The 20,771-nt window shown below is 42.3% G+C and overlaps 1 protein-coding gene across 1 annotated transcript in view; it reads right to left on the bottom strand.

Annotated features, from left to right (window-relative positions):
* The window catches only part of PPP3CC (protein phosphatase 3 catalytic subunit gamma), a 48,759-nt gene that overhangs the window by 8,263 nt on the left and 19,725 nt on the right, over nucleotides 1-20,771 (bottom strand). The window contains exons 4-10 of the mRNA XM_065397986.1: nucleotides 9,519-9,630; nucleotides 6,887-7,032; nucleotides 5,430-5,569; nucleotides 4,321-4,398; nucleotides 4,131-4,225; nucleotides 2,038-2,163; nucleotides 690-767 (exon numbers count right to left, since the gene is read on the bottom strand). Of these exons, the coding sequence (XP_065254058.1) occupies nucleotides 690-767; nucleotides 2,038-2,163; nucleotides 4,131-4,225; nucleotides 4,321-4,398; nucleotides 5,430-5,569; nucleotides 6,887-7,032; nucleotides 9,519-9,630 (775 nt within the window). The remainder of the gene's footprint in view (nucleotides 1-689; nucleotides 768-2,037; nucleotides 2,164-4,130; nucleotides 4,226-4,320; nucleotides 4,399-5,429; nucleotides 5,570-6,886; nucleotides 7,033-9,518; nucleotides 9,631-20,771) is intronic.

Below are 20,771 nucleotides of genomic sequence, written 5' to 3'. Positions count from 1 at the left end.
ATGGGGCTGTGGGGGTGCAGGGCAGAAGGCTGGGTGTTTGTTGGGGTGGGGGCGGTTCAGGGCAGAGGGCTGGGGGATGTGGGGGGTACAGGGCAGAGGGCTGGGGTGCTCGGCTCGTAGGGGTGCTCCCAGCCCCCGCCCTGAGCGGCTCATGGCAGGGGGCTGGAAGGGATATGCCCTGTTCCACCCCCTTCCCCCAGGCTCCGTCCCTACCTCTCTCTGCCTCCTCTATGGAGCTGTGTGCACGCTGCCGCTCTTCCCCCGCCCCCTCGCTAGGGCCATCAGCTGATTGGCCAGGGACGGAGAGGATGCAGGGCGGGGCCGGAAAGCACCACACTGGGGGAAGACGCGGGGGAGGGGGGAAGCTTGGCTGCCGCGGAACCAAGCCTCTGCCTCCTGCCCCCGCAGGGGAGAGTGGTGGGCGGGGGGGCTGAGGGCCAGGACCACGGCAGGGAATTGTGTGTCGCTCAAAATCGGCTCGCGTGCTGTGTTTGGCACGCGTGCCGTAGGTTGCCGACCCCTGATCTAGTGCCACTAATAAGTACAACCCTATGCACTTCACTGTCACTGGATTGCAAGGGGACAAAGTTTGGTATTTGGTTCTAAAGTGGATGCCAATCTCTCTGAATTTAGCTTTAAACCATTCCCTCACAACTGTTAACAGCCCAACTTGTAATAAAGGTTGTTACCTTCCAAAGTTTCATCACCATCTGAAATCAACTCATCATCAGAGCAGATGTTGAGGATGTTGACCAGCATCTCTGTGACTGCAAGAAGTAGTGACAAATAGGTAGGAAGATTAGAGGGGGCTGGCGCTCACACTGCTCAAGGGGGGAGGGTGAGCTGGATTGAACCAATGATATCAGTCATTTACACATTTGAAGAGGGAGCCCAAAGATATTTTATAGCTACATTCTGCAGCATTTTTTATTGCAAAGGATCCCAAAACACGTTGGATTAGATACTTGAGACCCTCTGTCACAGAGGTGGGTGCAATCTGAGCATTGCACAGAATGCTGCACAACTGCATGGGAACTGGTCAGGGAGTGGGGTATCCATAGTGTTCATGCAGAAGAGATTGGGTCTCAGTTAAGGTCCCTTCCCAATCCCCCTTCACTCCCCCCACCCCACAAAAACTGCATAATACGCCATCTGTTTCAGGGAATGTTGGCTCTTCTGGGATTTCAACCTTTGGTTCCACAGAGTAAACATTTTAGACCTTTAAGCTATCCCCAAAACCTAAAGCCCTGAATGAGAATCTAGACTAGTTGGGAGAGGACAGCGCTCCTTTGTTAAGAAGCTGGAATTTTGGCAAAATCTGGATTTTTTTAGGCAGCTGTACCTTATTAAAACTGAAATCAAAACCTCTCCTTGACTGTGGTGAATGCTCTTTCTGATAGGCCACACATCTACATGATATTTATCTCTTTCTTTATGTAGCATGGAAGATGTCAGCACAGTTGGGGGAATTACCTAATCAGGGCTGGTTCACAGGTAATCAGGGGGGAGGGATAGCTCAGTGATTTGAGCATTGGCCTGCTAAACCCAGGGTTGTGAGTTCAATCCTTGAGGGGGCCACTTAGGGATCTGGGGCAAAAATCAGTACTTGGTCCTGCTAGTGAAGGCAGGGGGCTGGACTCAATGACCTTTCAAGGTCCCTTCCAGTTCTAGGAGATAGGATATCTCCATTAATTTATTTTATTTATTTATTTACAGTACAAAAATATTGTGAAACAGGGACCATTTTATTTAACTTCTTGGTAATGGCAAAGCAGACCTTCTTCGCCAAAGAAACTTAAAATCTGAGGAACTTTAGCCATCAGAGTTCTACTACTGTACAATAGGTCATGGTAAGTCTGAACTACTTATCAATGCCATTTTACACTGCCAAGCTGTACCAGATATTTAAAACTTCCTAGATAATCCCGATTTGATATTTACAGATATTTAGTTACCCTCAGGGGACTGTTAACACATACAGTGCTCTGATCGGTCACTGTTTAGGCCAAACAGAAATCTGAATGCTTTATTTCTTACCCTTTTCCCCTACAAAAGGTAAAGACCATGTGAAGACATCCATGAAGTTTGGAAGCCAGTAGGGGTGTGGAGAACAGTTGAACTGTCTGATGTTCATGACATTGTTTTCATATTTCAGCACAGCAGCTAAAAAAGAATAGAGAGAGAATGTGTGTATGCAGGCACGGTGAGCTCTGAGGCTCAAAGACTGTCTCCCTCTAGGTTCGTTCAGCACTGAGCATTAGTGATCACACAATGACAACTAGTTCAATTTGTGCAGCACCAAACTACTACTTATCTAGAATTAAGAGGCTTAAGTGGTATTTTCAGTTTATCAACTACAGGGCATGAAGTTTTAGACATTTCACAATAGCTCATCTTCCAAATAGCTTCTCGGGACAATATAATGAGACTCTAAAGAAAAAGTACACTCTGCTCAGAAGCTTCAAACGGTCACCTCAAAGAAACCATGAACTAGAAACTCTTGGTCCCAAGTTAAGGTTAGAAAGATAGGTGGAAAGTTTCCCTCACTCCTTATTTAATATCAGAAGGGTTAAAGTTTATGAACATGGACAGCAACTGCATGTTACAGCGGCGTAGTCACTATTACTGGTGAGTTGCCATTACCGGCATGTATGTCATTCCCCCAGGGCTTATAACTTGACAGTTTAGTTGTAACAGCATGCAAACTGTCATCTTAGAGGGGGACACTTTAATAACCAGTTAAAGCCAGGTAAGCCATTTCTGGCTCAGAGTGCGAAAGAAGGGGTCTTGTTTAAGTTTGCTACTTAGTCCAGTTTAGACTAAAAAAAAATGCTTTAGCTTTTAGTTTTAGAAACAAGATTCGCAGCTGCTTTTAGTCCTCCGTGTGGTTCTAATTTCACAGCAATGCTCCTTTTCCCAATGCATGTCAATATTCATTTAAGGGCCCCTGATGACATGGTATAAGATGACATTCCCACAGATATCAGAATCAGAGGTGAAGGCCTATTAAGTACTCTTGGCCAAGCAGTTTAAGATTGTTCCCTCTGAAGCATACACTAGGGCTGTGTCCAGAGTAACTGATTGCCACCAACTCCTCTTCAAGACTATTCCTCTGCCCTCCAGATGAGGCTCTTAGGAAAGAGTTCCTGCTCTCAGCCTAAATTTTACCTTTGCTCATTTTCATCCCATTATTTGTATTTATAACCACAATGGACTATTCTGAACAATTTTCTTCTTCCTTCTCCTTCGTGTTTACATATGTCAAACGCTTCTAGCTATAGTGTGTCCTGTGGACCCACTGACCTGATGATGTCAGTGAAACAGTGCGTGACTTCAGTAAGCAATGCCACAACAATTTGCTGCCAATTTGAATGCAGCTGCAAAGTTAATAGCAGAGCTACTTTTCATTCAGTGCCACCATCCAAAAAAGGAAAATAATGTGATGCTGAAGTATCTAACTTGAACTGACTAAAGGAAAGAAATTCAGAACCAAAGCTACTAACTCCATGGTTTATTTATTCCTTTGTGCACTGGTGCTGCAACACATGGGTTGGAATAGGGTCAAGTCATACACAGAGTGGCAATCTTCACTATGAGTTTACAGGCTTTTGTCAAACTGACACTTAATGAAGCTCTTTTGGATTCAACACTAGCTTATCCCAGGCACACACCACATTGAAGATGAGATGTTTTCTTAGGGTTTCATCAGACCACTGTGGCAGATAAAAGATAATACTAACTTCAGGGATCTTGAGGAGCCTGTTTTGAGCTGTTCCACCGTCTTCCCCAGCTGTCACTTCCCAGACACCCACCTCCCCCTTAAAGCTGAGAACCAGATGAGTGGGAGTAGAATCATATCAGCAGGTCAGGCCAGGCTGGAAGAGAGAGGTAGCAGCACACAGCAGCTAGCATGATGCAGTTGGCTCAGTGGCTAGCATGTTCTGGCTCACAGGCTGTGCACACACCTAGGGAAGTGGAAGAGGTTTCATTCAAATGAGAAGGATGGAGTGAACTGGGGCGACTGCTAACAAAACAGGAGGAGGAAGTTGGAGAGGGGTTTCCTAAGGGTTAATATTCAAACAGCACTGGCATCCAAAACAACTGCAGAGACATAGCCTTGCCAGCCTTACCCTTGTTGTTATACACATCTAGGTAATTTGGTGCAGAGAAGATCGTGATTAGCGATGGAAAGCCTGTTGTCTGGCTCTTCCTGTACATTCGGTACCTAGAAGGCAGGACATGGTGTTAGCATTCTGGTCTTGCTAAGGGTAGAAAAACTGAAAAAACATTCTTGCACAGTCCTAGCTCTGCAGCACTTACCCGGCATCCTGGGCTTCATGAGCTCGGATTACAGATAACAAACTATTGTTTTGCAAAAATTCACAGACTGCAGGGTAACTAAAGAGAAGAGTTTTAAATACATTAGTAGGTAGCAAAGACAAAAATCCTCCCTCCTCTGGGGAGGCAGGAGAAATGAGAACACAGAGCATTAATGGTGTCGTGAGCTTTGCAATTAATCTTTAAATGATAGCACTACACATAGTTGTGGGCTGATTTCATATGTGCTGAGCATCTTTGGATAGGTCTACCCTACAGCTGGGAGTGAGCCCCCAACCCTGGCTGGCAGACTGACGCTTGCATGGCTCAAGCTAGCATGCTAAAAAACAGCAGTGTGGATGTTACTACACCAGCGGAGGCTTGCACTAGCCGCCGAGCTCAGACCCACCTGCTCCTCTGGCTTCAAGTTTAGGTGGCTAGCGTGAGCCTCAGCCAGTGCAGCAACATTCCCAATGCTATTTTTAGCATGCTAGCTAGAGCCCTGCAGTCACAAGTCTGTCTACCCAGGCGGGGAAGCTCACTCCCAGCTGCAGCGTAGTCACACCCTTCAAAGCCAATGAAAGCTGCAAGCGCCCAGCACCTCTGAAATAAGGCCACAACTATGTACAGTGCCATCTTTTAAAGATTAATCACAAAGCACATTGGAAACAGTAGTCAGTCTGGATTCCTATGCTAAATCCCAACCAGGCAGGTTGCAAGGAGTCAAGTATAGAAAATTATCTTTTAAAATTATTTCTTTCCTTCTAAAATCCCCTTGATACCTTCTGGTCCCTGAAATTATCTCCAAAAGCACCAGAACAGGTACCAGAAGTCTCATTACAACCTTAGATACTTGCGATTTCATCAAGTGATGCATCCTGGGGCAGCTTCAGGGAGTCAGGTACCACCCAAGTAGATTTCCCATAGGGGAAAAACAGCTTTAATGCAAGTTCATGCATTTCTGTGCTAACACAGACAGCCCAAGAACCTGGTAAGTAGGGGCATTTAACACAACAATTGGATTTCACTCCATCTCTCCATTCGCTTTTAAACACTACCCAGGGCAAGTCAGAAGCCATAGTTTATCTGAGCCCCACTGAAACTCTGCTTACCTGTAGAAATAGGAGCAGCCTCGAACAGTGTTGTGAGTGAAATGCTCTAGCGTCTTCTCATTGCCGTAATCCTCTGATGGATCAGACCAGAGTAGGTCACACATCGGACCAAAGGCTGGAGGCTCTTTAAACCTGTCTAACTGGAAGGTGCACACAAAATGAGGACAATTGTGGAGGTCAAGTGGCTTTGTAACGAAGGGGTACATGCTTCTAGGCAGAAGAGCTTTGGAGATGGGCTAGTTCGAATGAATTAGGATTAGAGCTTTGGACACCTCCTCTCTTACTGAGACCAAAACTGAGTCTACTCAACAGCTCTGAGCTTCCTCCCTTTTCTTTTTCCATCTTTTGGGGAGCAAGGTCTGAGTGGCAGCCATCTGGTCACCACTTGGATGCTCATGAGTTGCCTGGCTTTCTGCCCCTGCCTGCTTTCTCTTCTCTCTCAATACATTCAGAAGAGATCTTCACTGTGGGAGAACCGACATATACTATCTGACTTGAAGCTCCCTGGTATAACCACTAGAGAACCTACACTCAGTGTCTACAGAAATTCAATGCAGTCAGCATCAAGGATGTTATTAACTTGTTACATAGCGGCAGAAAAAGTAAATTCTATATAATAATGAAAAACATACTGCAGACTTAAAAATGCAAACTATGTCAATGACACGCTACCAGGTAGCAATTTAGGAAGAAGACCAGGAACCAAGTCTTAGTAACCAACCCAAAGGCTTTTAAATTAGCCTGGATTTTGCTGACGGAAGGCCCAACTTGGGACAATCTGTCAGGCCCTTGCAACCAACCAGCTCTGGCTGCATGAGAGAATTTAGGATGAGGTGGGAGAGAGGAAGGAAAGCGTGTGATCCATTACCCTCAAACACTCAAAGTAGCTTGAGCTGTGCTGCAGAACTACAGAGCATGCTGCTGTCTCAAGATACATGGGGGAGTATCAGAAACAGCAGATAAAATGGAGGAATAGCAAACATGCATAGCATGTTTTTCGACAAAGAACATCAAACTACAGCAGCCACCTGTGCGGTGCAAAGGCTGTTAACCAGTGCACAGAACGCTCCATAATAAGGACTAAGGAGCTGTAATGTCCATGCAACAGACAGGGCTTTGGCTTTTTAACATATTGTCCAAAAGGCCCACGCACACTGAACTGCTTCGAACTCAATTTCTTTACCTCAGAACGAAAAAAAGCTGTTATGTTCCTGCTGGGATCTTGGGTTCCCAGGAGGGTATCAAACCTGATGCTTAAACTGCAGTCAAACCCTTTCGGTAAAGGGATCAAAGAAAGCCCTATTAAGACCAAACTTCAACAATCCAAGATTCCAGAGGAAGCGATAACTCTCATGTCCATCAGAGATGGGTTGTGTGAGTATGCAACTAAAATCGAACCCTAGTAATACAAGTGCCCAATAAACATGTCAGTGTGAATGACGAGTGAGATTACTTACTTTCCTAATGTCATCTAGACATGTGATTTCTGGAGACAGTCCTCCATGGACGCACAGGAACTGCTGGTTTAGGAGGGCGGCAAGAGGAAGACAGTCAAATGTATCCATACATGCATCATACACTCGCTCCGAATATTTGATTCGACCTAACAGGGAGAGCAGGCAGGAGAGAGAGAGAAGATGGTTTATCTTCTACCCAATGTGGGTTGATCAAGTTGGATGAAAAGATTCCAGACCATTCATGCATTCAGACTAACATACTGATCTGTAGCATTGTCAGAGGAAGCTAATGTAGAAGGTGAAACAGAAACAGTCTACACCTATGACATTCTAAGCAAAGCTTTCCTCTAGCACATTAATGGAGCTGTCTTAGAAAATACTTAATGACCCTGAAAGTCAAAAGACTTCCAACGTGGCCCCAGTCAGGAACTTTTACTTTAATCTTCTCCCCTCAAGCTCAGAAATTAATTTATCCTAGTGCACGTTAACTTCCATAGCAAGAACTTCCTGGAAGAGGCGCCTCAGCATTTGCCAAGGGTTAGAAAGAACTTGGTTTACTAATAAAATCATGTAAATATCTTACATTCATATTGCACCTTTCATCTCAAAGGACCCCAAAGAATCTTACAAGCTTCAACTACTATGCAGACTATACACTAGGAACTGCAACAGCTGTTTAACTTGGCACAACCAATAACAGTTTAGATAAGGAATTGCGGTTTCGGTTGGATACGAGTGCTTCAAGGGAGGCTCGGGGAGGCTAAGGAGCTAGAATTTGACCAGGCTACCAGGGGTTAACACACCAAGTCTTACAAAAAATAGCATATAATCTTTAATGTCCACATATGGTCAGGTTCTCAGCTTTATGCCTCAGCCTGATGTCAGAGATACAATCAACTAGTAGCAGTTCTCTCACCATGCTGAGGCACTAGTTCATTACTGATTCAGAGAGAAGAGAGCCCTTCAGTGCACTTTCAGCACCATTCCCTGCAACTTGTGTTATTTCAAGGGCTCCTATCTGAGTACTGACCTGACCCAACCTTTTCTGCCTGAGACCTGAACAGATTAGAACACAAAATGATCTGGTTCCTTCCCCCAAAAGAAGCCACTGAGAACAAGTTCTCTTATTTAGCGTGCTGAGTTGGCCCAAAGGGCTTAAAAAAAAAAAAAAGTTACATTCCGCAATCTCCACATTAAAATGCATTCTAAAAGCCAATGTTTTAGATTTCTTTTTATGGATACAACAGGAGGTGCTGTTCTAAGCAGCAGTATGTCTAGACACCTGCTGGCTTAACCATTAATGCTCTGCAATCTGATGTCGTTTGCTGCTTGTTTTAACAGATAGGCTAGGAAGGTTTTCAGTAAGTGTCACAGAAGTGATATGGGTTTCCTAAAAGCAGAAACTAAGTTTTCACAACCAGCTGCCAGATAGATTCAGAAACATCCCCCATCAGATGCTATTGAAGTAGTAAGACCCTACAACACCATGTAGTCACATTAGGAGATCACCACATCAAGGTACACATGGTCTCATGTCTGGCAGCCATCTTAGATGGTGATGTTTTATCACAACCATGTCTTGGAAAAATCTTACTGTTACTGTAAGATTGACCTTCATCTACAAGGAAAGGGTGATATTACTGAATTTTTCATTTTCTCCCGCCCTTATTTCTGTGGCTCAAAGAGGCTTCGGTAGTGAAACATTTATGTACAGGAAGAGAAAAGGCGGTTTTTGTTTATTATGCTTTTCAACAGGGGATCCTGGGAACAGAATACAGAACCTTTAACCTCTAGATCACTGGCTCAAATCCAGCCCAGCTCAGTAGAGAGAAATAATGACCATCATCAGATAGCTTTTCAGTGTTCAGCATGAAGCAAGCGGATGCCTCTCAGCTCATTTCTGAACAAACAGGTAGGTTCCTGTCACACTTTACCCCTCTGACAGCAATCTGAGCTACAGAACTGAACTATTGTCTGTCCTCTAGAGACGACTCTTTCAGGTCAGGGTCGAAGTGACTGCTGCCTCTGCTATGCTTGTTGTGTGGAGAGAGGATTTCAGTCTCCAGTGCTGGCATGCCACTTGACCTTTCACCAGCACTAGTTTCACATACTTTAAAAAGTTATAAATACTATATTTAACTAAAATAAAATTATCTTAGAGGTAATGATTCGCCCAGTACAAACACTAGGAAGAGTCCTTTATTTTCTTCCAGCTGTAATCACCAATTCCAGCTGCACAAACTGAACTGAAAGTCACTTGGCAGTAATTATAGGGTGCTGGGTCTAGAAACTGGGGAGAAGGAGGAGACTTTGCATGCAACCATTTGTCAGTAACACAGGAGATGGGCTTGCACTCCTTTTATCTGCATTCATATTCCTTTTACCAAGAGAACTCAAATGCTACTTTAGCGTATGTTCAGCACTCCATAGGATTAGTTCAACCCAAAATATTGAACAGCATTTAAAGCAATGTGCTAGAATACTGGAAACGAGAGGACAGCTAAGTGCAGATACATTTGCCAAAGCCAGCTAGGCCATCCAAGACAGGGCCAATAGAGGACTGAGAGCCCTGACCTGGCCAGGTCATGCTAGTGCATCTAGGTCATTACTGAGGAGAACTGGGTATACTTACATTCCTGTTTAAAGGTGAAGTATTCTGTGAGGTGCCTGCACTCATGGTTCCCTCGAAGCAGGAACAGCGTTTTGGGATGATTTATCTTTAAACTCCATAAATACAGCACACACTACAAACAAGATGGAAGAAGATGGTATGTCATAAAACCTTTTATAGGGCACTAATCATCTATAGACTTTACTGAGAGTTTTTGGGAATAACATAAGAATGGTCATACTGGATCAGATCAATGGTCCATCTAGCCCAGTATCCTGTCTTCTGACAGTGGCCAGTGCCAGATGATTCAAAGGGAATGAGCAGAACACGGGAATTAATCAAGTAACCTACCCCTTGTCATCCAGTCCCAGCTTCTGGCAGTCAGAAGTTTAGGGACATCCAGAGCATGGGGTTGCCTCCCTGACTGTCTTGGCTAATAGACATTGATGGACCTATCCTCCATGAACTTATTTAATTCTTTTTTTAACCCAGTTATAGTTTAGGCCTTCACAACATCCCCAGCAACAAGTTCCACAGGTTGACTGTGTGTTGTGTGAAATATTCCCTTATGTTTGTTTTAAACCTGCTGCCCAATAATTTTATTGGGTGACCCCTAGTTCATGTGTTATGTGAAGGGTTAAATAACACTTCCTTATTCACACCATTCATGATTGTACAGACCTCTATCACATTGCCTCTTAGTCTCTTTTTTAAGATGACCAGTCCTGGTCTTTTTAATCTCTTCTCATATGGAAGCTGTTCCATACCCCTAATAAATTTTGTTGCTTTTCTCTGTTCTTTTTCCAACTCTAATATAATTTTTGAGATGGGACAACCAGTATTCAAGGTGAGAACCATGAATTTATATAGTGGCATTATGATATTTTGTCTTCTTATCTATTCCTTTCCTAATGGTTCCTAAATTGTTAGCTTTTTTGATCACTACTGAACATTGAGCAGATGTTTTCAGAGAACTATCCACTATGACTCCAAGATCTCTTTCTTGAGTGGTAACAGCTAATGTAGACCCTGTCACTTTGTATTTATAGTTGGGATTATGTTTACCAATGTGCATTACTTTGCTTTATCAACAGTGAATTTCATTTGCCATTTTGTCACAGACACAAAGGGATCTCACAAAACTAGTTAACTCTTCTCAGTCAGCTTTGGACTTAACTATCTTGAGTAATTTCATCTCATCTGCAAACTTTGCCATTTCACTGTTTACCCCTTTTTTATATATAATTTATGAATATGTTGAACAGCATTGGCCCCAATACAGATCCTTGGGGATCCTGCTATTTACTCCTCTCCACTGTGAAAACTGACCATTTATTCCTATCCTATCTTTGAACCAGTTGCTGATCCACAAGAGGACCTTCCCTCTTATCCCACACTGCCTACATTGCTCAATAGCCTTTGGGAAGGGACATTGGGCTTTCTGAAAGTCTAAGTACACTATATCCACTAGATCACCCTTGTCCACAAGTTTGTTGACCCCCTCAAAGAATTCTAATAGATTAGTGAGGCATGATTTCCCTTTACAAAAGCCATGTTGGTTCTTCCCCAACATACTGTGTTCATCTAAGTGTCTGATAATTGTGTTCAGTACCAGGCAAATTTGTAGAAACGATAGTACAGAAATTCAGTTTACCAGCCTATAATCTCCAGGATCGCTTCTGGATACTTTAAAAAATAAAAAATCAACATTACATTAGCTATCTTCCTGTCATCTGGTACAGAGGCTGATTTAAGCAATAGGTTATATACCACAGTTAGTAGTTCTGCAAATTTCGTATCTGAGTTCCTTCAGAACTCTTGGGTGAATGCCATCTGGTCCTGGTGACTTATTACTGTTTAATTTATCAATTTGTTCCAAAACCTCATCTACTGATGCCTCAAGCTGGGACAGCTCCTCAGATTTGTCACCTAAAAAGATTGGCTCAGGTGTGGGTATCTCACTCACATCCTCTGCAGTGAATAGCAATGCAAAGAATTCACTGAGCTTCTCTGCAATGGCCTTGTCTTCCTTGAGTGCTCCTTTAGCATTTCGATCGTTGAGTGGTCCCACTAATTGTTTGGCAGATTTCCTGCTTCTGATATACTTAAAATTTGCTGTTGATTTGTGTGTTTTGCTAGTTGCACCTCAAATTCTTTTTTGCCTGCCTAATTATACTTTTACATTTGACTTGCCAGAGTGTATGTTCAGTCCCCTGCACTCATGGCAGGAGTAACGGACTAGATGACCTCTCGATGTCCCTTCCAGGCGCACGATTGTATGATTCCTTTCTATTTTCCTCAGTCATATCGGACTTCCAATTTTTAAAAGAGGTCGGTTGATCTCTAACCACCTTTTTTACTCGATTGTTTAGCCAAGGTGGCTTTTTTTGCGCTCCTTCCTGTTTTCTCTTTTATTTGGGGTATACATATAGTTTGAGCCTCAGCCTCTATTACAGTGTTTTTTAAAAGGTTCCATGAGCTTAAAGGCATTTCACTCTGGTGACTGTTCCCTTTAAATTCCATTTAACTAGCCTCCTCACTTTTGTGTTCCCCTTTTTGAAGTTAAATGCTATTGTAGTGGGTTTCTTTGGTATTTTCCCCAAGGATGTTAAATATAATTACATTTATGGTTGCTATTACCAAGTGGTTCAACTACATTCACCTCTTGGACCGGATCCTGTGCACCACTTAGGACTAAATCAAGAATTGCTTCTCTCCTTGTGGGTTCCAGGACTAGCTGCTACAAGAAGTAGTCATTAATGATGTCTAGAAATTTTATCTCTGTATCCCAATCCTGACGTGACACGTTCCCAGTCAATATGGGGATAACCAATAATAATGGATTTCAGCTTTCTGATTTTTTAGCTTCTCTAGTCTCTAAACATTTCACAATCATGGTCACCATCCTGGTCAGGTGGTCAGTAATATATTGCTACTGCTATACTCTGATTCAAGCATAGAATTTCTACCCATAGAGATTCTGTGTTTGATTCAGTTAAGCTTTTTACTATATTTGACTATGCTTTCTTTCACATATAGTGCCACTGCCCCACTAGTGTGACCTACTCTGTCATTCCTATATATTTTATACCCTAGTATTACTGTGTTCCATTGATGATCATCATTCCACCAAGTTTCTGTGGTGCCTGTTATATCAACATCCTCAGGGCCGGCGCAACCCATTAGGTGACCTAGGCGGTCGCCTAGGGCACTACAATTTGGGGGGCAGTGACCGCGGCCGTGGGACCTTCCACTGCCTCTGTGGGGGTCGGCATTTCGGGGCGGGACCTTCCGCCGCCTAGGGCGGCAGAAAAGCTGGCGGCGCTCCTGAATATCCTCATTTAATAATGCACTCAAGAGTTCACCCCTCTTAAAATAAACCCAAAAGTTGATTTCAAGTAGAACTTTAAGAGCAACCTAGTTCCATAAGCAGCATCAGATCTTATCTTAGCCAACTTCACCAGTGGGGGAAAAGCCACAGCACACATTTCTCTATATTAGGCTTGAGCTGGAGAACTGACAGATGAGATCTCATTCAACTGAAACCAACTTTGCATTGGGTGGGGGCAGCTTTTCCTTCCTTCCTCCCTGTCAGCAGAAACCAAAGCAAGAGCACTCATTTTCAGAGCAGCTAAGCACAAACAGATGGACAGTATCTCTACAGCTGTCCCATCTGCAACGTAAACTGGAGATCATTAAGTCCTTGCTGACCGTTATAGCAAATGTGTTGAATATTAGTTAGAGCCTAATGTTTTAGTATGGGGGGAAAAAACCAAACTTCTGAGTACGTGTTATATTCATGTGATACAGATGCTAGAAGAAATGAAAAAGCCCCAAACAGGAAAAACTCAAAACCCTCTGGGGGCTGAAAAAAGTTTCACAAGCTTGCTTTGAATAGTGTCACTGAACAAGTGCCTCAATGTCACTGAGGAACAGACCAATATCAAATTGCCACAACAGCCTTACTAGGGCCAGGGAAATACTCCAGGTTAGCTTGCCAAGGAAGCTCTGAAGATAAATGTTTTAAAGAGAATATACTTATATCATCCTGTGGTTGGCAAACTGACTGTTAACCAGCTGATTTGTCTAACATGGGAGAAGTGATATCAAGTTTGCCTTGATGATTTTGAGAGTTGGAAGATAATCTGTTATGACAACAAGCAGTATGGCTTGGATTAAAGTTTGTAACAAGCACTTGCCCTTTAGGCTGACATGTTGCAAAAACTGTACATTCTTTCACAACATGAAAGATGAAGGTTGACATCAGAAAGCAAATTTTGTATTTAATACATGCTGGTTTGGGTGCACAGTATTCCAGAAGCCAGCTGCTGTGGTATAAAAATTAGTTCCAGAGCAGAGACAAACCAACTCCAATCCAGTTTCTATTACAGATGGCTAAAACATCAAGGTACTTAAATATTGAACCTCCAGGCAAGCTTTGATTTTACTCACTTGAAACATTAAAATCTCCAGAGAATAAGGAGCCTTTCTGCCTACGTAAACGTAAGGATTTCCAGAGTCCCATGTAGTTTTGAATTTAAACCTTAAAGAGACATGCTTACACAAACCTAATTTTAAATATTACTACAGACAACGCAACATTGTCAGGTAATTTAGGTTGCCCGTTTAGATCCAGAATAAAATGTTTTACTAAGTCTATTTATAGGAGAAATGTTCCCACAAATTTATAAATATTCTGCAATTTCAATTTTATCCTGGTGTGTTTGCAACCTCAATGTCACAGATCAGGGCTAGCACATGAGAACCAGAAAATGAAAGTTACTATAAATGACAAACTGACACGAGGGATGGAGACAGAAGATCAGGGAACTGACTAAGCTGGTTTCACTGCCGGAGTAAAAAGGGGGGGGGGGGGAAGAAATATAGCAGTGATGGAGTGGAAATCAGAGTTTAAAAGTTCTTTCAGTTTTAACAATCTCTATCATGTTAGCAACCTGGGGAAGAGCTATTAAAAATACATATTTTTAAAAAAATATAGTAGTGTAGAATAATGGATGTAACCATGAAATGATACTTCTGACAACAGAACAAAATCTACAGAACTCTAAATCAGACTTTACATTTTAGTCTCAAATGGTGTATGGATATTTCACAAGTACCTGAAAAATCATTGGTATTGAGAAAGTTAACACATAAGGGGAAACATGGTTCAAAGAGCACTGAACAGCCTGTTGATATCTCTACAGGACCCATGATGATAAGTAATAGAGATAACTACAGTTGCATTCATGTGATTTTTTAGCTGGTGTTTTACAAAGAGATCCCTTATCCAGATTTTCCAAGGCTCTGTGCCTAGAAACAGATTACTAAATGGTTACAACATCTCAGTAGCAACTTGAGACAATTATGGATTACTAGATTTAAGAATGCAACTTCCCTTTTGTCTGTAACCTTAATGCCTAAAGTCACACACCAAGGCGTACATGAATATTTAATTTCTTCCCTTACAAACTGATACTCATACAAAAGATTTACTCTTGTAACATACCACTACTTACAAGAAGGAGATCAGAACTGCCTACAATAAAGCATGATGGAACATTTCCTAAATGAAGCATAAGGAATCAAACTGAAGAATCTTTTTAAGTGTCCCTTTATGCAAACACATAACGAGCATTATAAACAGAGATATGTTCATTTTAAAGTCAGCTGAGATTTACAAATGAATAAAAATTGCATCTACAAAGTGCTCATAAATAATAAACCTTCCATCCCTCTTCTGAAATAGGCAAGTATTGCCATTCTATAGACAGGAAAACAGGTACCGGGGGGGGGGGGGGTGAGGGGGGAGAGAAAGAGAATGGCAGTCATTGGCAAAGCAGGGAACAGAAAAAGAGTTTCAGAAGTCTAACCTATGATCTGACCACATTTTTTCTTTAATGTGTTATGTATTCTGGGATACAACTAATGTAATGGATGGACAAAGCAAGAGAATATGATTAAATGATTGCTATTTGAAAATATTATGCCAAAACAGACATTGAGAATTATTCAATCTTCTTGCAGGATGGGGTAGAGATGAATCCAGTTTTTATTTACAATTGCACATAACTTGGTATGTTAAATTGAAGTGAATTTACAGTTTACATGGTTTAGCAAGAGAAGCTTATGACTGCTTTCTTTAATAATGCTAACAAGACGGAACAGAATCAAACTGAAAGAAAAGGTGCAAAGGCAAAACATGTCCTCCCATCTCAGAGAGGGGTCAGTTTCCCTTCAAACATTCATGACTTTTTTTTCTCTCTGATGCTGTATCAGAATCACCAGCAGGGTCAACCAAGCGGTGATAAGCACACTTGTTAGAAATGTTAGTGACATTGTCAAAGTTGGCAGGCCCCACATTAAGTCTACTAGAATATTAATTTTTATTTGAATTTTGTGAAATATGCTAAATTACAAATCCCACTCTAGAGACCAAAGTTCTCTTAAACCACAATGAATAGCTACAATGGCCATGCAAGGTTTCCTGTCAACGTGTCTAAACCCTTATTTGGCTGGACAATCTCTAGGGGTTTGGTCTCCCCAATCCGGTCAAGCTTGGCCACTCTGAGGAGTGCTCCAGAAATTGGGTCTATTACAGCTATTGTGGGTTTTTTTATGGACACTTCTACTGGGAATTGGAACTGGAGTGAGACAAAACTCATTTTACCTGGGCCAGTCACGAGTATGAACCCGAAGGTCAATTTTTGGTGATTTCCTCTTATCGTGGAAAAAAAAAGTACATCTGCCCTCCAAACTGAGGGATGCAAAGAAAGAAAGCACTCAGCACTCTGGGTGTGCAATTTTATATCACACCTCTTTACTGCTCCCTTCTAGTGTTAGTAAGATTTACAGGAATTCTACTCGGTGCATATACCTGAAAACCAAAACAAGATCTGTTAGATCTAATTTTAATCTATTTTGGCAAATTAATCCAGAAGAGGTCTGCACCACCATCACTTCACCTCTACTGATAAATAAAACTGATTCTGTTTCTGGTCACAATTCTTTTAATTTATATTTAATAAAATAGGGTTTTATTAATTGTATTGGTAGCACATCTAGAGTTTCCATGTGAGATAAGAGCACCATCACACTAAGCACTGTACATGGAGTGAAAAATATTCCCAACGCCTAAGAGCTTTCAGTCAAGAGACAAGATGGAGGCCAGAGAGGAAGTGAATTGTCTAACGTCACAGACGGTTACTGGCAGATCTGATGTAGAACCCAGATCTCCTGAGTCCCAGTCCAGTGCCCTGTCCTTTAGCAGCTGATATCTTAAAGGTGTCACTCCTGCTGTTGGTGCTTATACATTAGATCCTTTTCTGAATACAGTGCACAGGATACACTGGGAAACATACAGGCATTTAAGCAGTTGTATGTAGGAGCCTCTACGACAGGAGATCCCCCACAAAAGTGGAAGATGCATAGAATGTGTCTGACTAAAAATCTGATAGAAGTCACAAAATATTATATGCATGTTTTAAAAAGAAGCTCCTCTCTCACTTCCAGATTATGGGGATAATCAGTTAAACACCCTCCACATCACTGGCAGCAGAAAGACTGTTTGCTAGTGCACAGGCTGTTTATTTTTTAAACTTAGATGTTTCATATGTGAAACAAAACAGTCCAGTAAACAGCCAGAACTTACATAATAGAATTACAAAGACTGCAAGATCATGGCTCCTTACGAGCAAGAATACCACTCAGCTTTTACCACCTAGGGTGACCAGATGTCCCAATTTTTGGGTCTTTTTCTTATATAGGCTCCTATTACCCCCCACTCCTTGTCCCGATTTTCCACATTTGCTGTCTGGTCACCTTATTACCACCAGACCTGCAGGAGACCTACAGTACTATCTATAACAAAATGAATCTCTTTTTCCGAGATAGGCACCCATGATATGAAAGGAAGGAAAGATTCATAAAGAGGAAGCTACATGGAATTGATCTCAATCTGAATCACAATTCTAACCAGCCTCTGAATATTGTAATATAATGGCTTACAGTCTTGCATCTGAGAAAGGGAACAAATGAAGTATGTTATTTAGCACAGATATATTGCCTGCAGGTTAGACTCCATTGTGCTAGGCACATAGCCTATAGTATAGCATCCAGACTGCATGTCACTACAGGAGATCACTAGGAATGAGAACATTTTCCTTTACTTTTAACTTATTGGGTGAGAGTTTAGTGCTGACAGCTCTGGAGACCAGATGCCTCTGTTTATCCCTAGAACAGGTACAAAAACAGCAATAGCAACAATGCCAGCTTCCCTCACAGACTGCTACACAATATGGATCAACAACCCCACTCTGGAGAGACAGAGTTCAGTCTCTAGCTCCTATTCAATCCCGGTCTTCTGCAAAGGCTGCCAAATAAAGAGCTCATTAGACCCAATTGCAATGATGGGTTTAAATGACAGGCACTGAGACCAAACATTTCCCATAGACTATTTCCCTTTTGGAATGAGAAGCCTCCACCTCTATATAATACAAAAAAAATTGTTGCATCTTTATGCTCATTTTAACTATCACCACGGGATGTTGCTTTTAAACTACAACACACAAACAGTGGGTCCAGAAAGAATTTGGTAAAGATCTCTGAGCTGACCGAACTGACTTTTGGGCATATTTAAATACTCAGCTCATATGCTATAGACAGCCACTTTTACCCTAGCAATCCATCAAATATTCATGGCAACACAGGTATCTTCCAGGGGTCACTTGGGTCCCTAACAACTAATACAGTTTACCTTAACACCTCCCTGGTCCCCAGTTTTGCATCCTGCTTCCTGACTGCATACATCAGGATGCAATTATACAATTACATCCTATTTCACTCAGTTAAAAGGTCATGATTATCAGCAGCTCTGGGCAGACACTTGATAATATCCCCTCCCAGCATATGGATGCACAAGCTTGTGCCATGACTCACAAAAGGGCCTGTGGATGCCAGCATTCTTCACCTTTTTAAACTGGAAAGCACAGCAAAATCTGGATGCCTTACAGCCACCTGAATCTCTGTGATAAAGAGACTGTGCCTGCAAAATTAAGGCACTCAAGTATCTCAGATCACAGCATCCGGCCTTCTGAGAGCAGTTACCTCTGAAAACGTTTGCAATGTGTATGTTAGAAACCCCGAAAAAACCATAAAGAACTAGATTAACCACTTGTTAACTAGCCACTTCTTTGCCCACACAGCTGTTATCTAAGCTGTTTGCTGAACTGCTGGCATTTCACTATAGAAATTGGTACTGCTGCAGTTTATTACACTCCCAAATGGGAATCTCTCTAAACATATAGGCAGCACTTTGCAGTAGGTGGAAAGAAAAGGCACACATCAATAAGCACAAGGGAAGCAAGTCTTCTATAGTCTGTTTTATCAGTGACATTTGGATCAGCCCCCGCGTGTACTAATCAAAGCCCACCCTGCTTCGTGAAAGATCAATGCTTGCTCTGTGGGGAAAGAGAATGCTTCATGGCTTTATCTCCCCTGCGGACTCACAGGGAAAGGGGGAGAGGAGGGTCAAGAATGGCATGAAAGGGATTCATGCTGACAGCTTACAAAGAACAGCTGTCCCAAATGTCTCCAAAGACTGAAAGTGTTGGGTTGCTCTACAAAGGTCTCCAACTTAAGATGTATTAGGCTTAAAAAGGGACCAGATTGAGCAAAATTTGACTAACTCAAATTTGCTGCCTTTATTCTGTTATAAGATTTTCTCAGCTCAATCCTCTCCCCAGCAAGACTACTCAGTGATCCATTTTCCTGCCTGCTGCACACACTTCTTCCTAGTTCTGACGCTTTCCCATTTTTAGTCCAAATTGCGCCCACCATCATAGTACTTAAGTGCTTACTCCTTAATCTTCCTCCCACATGCTAGACAACTTAGCCTATCTGTGATATGATCCAAGGATCAAAGGCTGAGGGATGGGAAGCCACCTCCCTGTCCACGTTCTGTAGAGCGCACGCTGTTGTGTATGCACAACTTTACTTCTCACCTACCAACTTTAACACCACAAAAGAAATATTCCTCAGATCACTGAAGGCTTAAGCTGGCATTCGACAATATCTCTGGCAGGTAAATACATTTAAACACACAACACTGGAGTATGCACAAACCAAACTGTTTAAGTAGGAATAGCATGAAACTCCTGTCATTCCTTCTCCCTTCCAGAAATAATACACAAAGGCACCAGTGCCAGCACTACAGAAATCCTATTGGCTGAACATTAGAAATGCAACCTCTCAAGCATCAATGTGTCCACTATCCCAGTAACTGCTCAGTGTCTCATCTTGGCTTAAAGTCAATATGTAGGAGCACAGAAGTATTAGGATGGAAGGAGGCCAGGCATCTGCCAAAACACAATCAGTCAGTGGTACCCCACTAAATACTCTGGTAGTAAATATCCTTCAAAGAACTATTTACACTAAATACCCTTATTGCTGCCTTTGGTAGTCCCGCACTTGTATTTTAACTGATCTCTGCAAACAGAAATTCTGCTTGAGTTCCAATAGGTCAAGTCTTCATTACCTTTGTTCTCATATCTGACATTAACTGAAATTGCTATGCAGCATCTTATTCTATTGCCTTTAGAAGCAAGACCCACAAACCCTGGCATCATTAGTTTGGCCATCTTATGCCCTCTGATAGTCTCAAATGTCACTTGTTATGCTGCATCTGTACCTAGAATAAGCATTCCTCTAATAGTCAACTCCACTTTCATGCAAAGTGAGATAGCATCTGCAGGGTCCGTGGCATTTACTAGTAACTCTTCCACATGGAGACAAGTCCCAACCACCTCCTGACACGAGTACTATGTGCTTGTTCAGTTACCAGGAACTGTTCAGAGAGCTAGTAGCTAACAGTTACTGATCTAAGTCAATTAATCTGTCCTTTAAGACCAACAGTTCTCAACTTTGCCTAGCTGCAATACCACATGATCAGTGAACGGAGTCACAAAGCCACAAAATCCTGGTGTGATGACTGACATTACACTGACAAAGCATGTAGCTACAACATAGTTAGGTATGTAGTCAGAGGACACTGCACTGTGATTACTATGTGGCTCATTTGGGCCAATGTTCTGGGTGAAATTCCACCCTCTAACTCCAGCCTTCTACATTCATGCAACACTAAATACTTCAGGGGCCAATGGGTAGATATTATCTCTTCTTCCTCTGCTAGGAAACTCACTGCTCCCTTGTGTGTTATGGGCAATATGAGGAGTGCTCCTGTGATCAACCCTCCCTCTTGATCTGCTCACAATCAGA

Source organism: Emys orbicularis, chromosome 2 (assembly GCF_028017835.1).
Source record: "Emys orbicularis isolate rEmyOrb1 chromosome 2, rEmyOrb1.hap1, whole genome shotgun sequence".
Classification (NCBI taxonomy): Eukaryota; Metazoa; Chordata; order Testudines; family Emydidae; genus Emys; species Emys orbicularis.
Note: the sequence above shows the minus strand (reverse complement) of the source record. Positions and strands in the feature narration are given on the sequence as shown.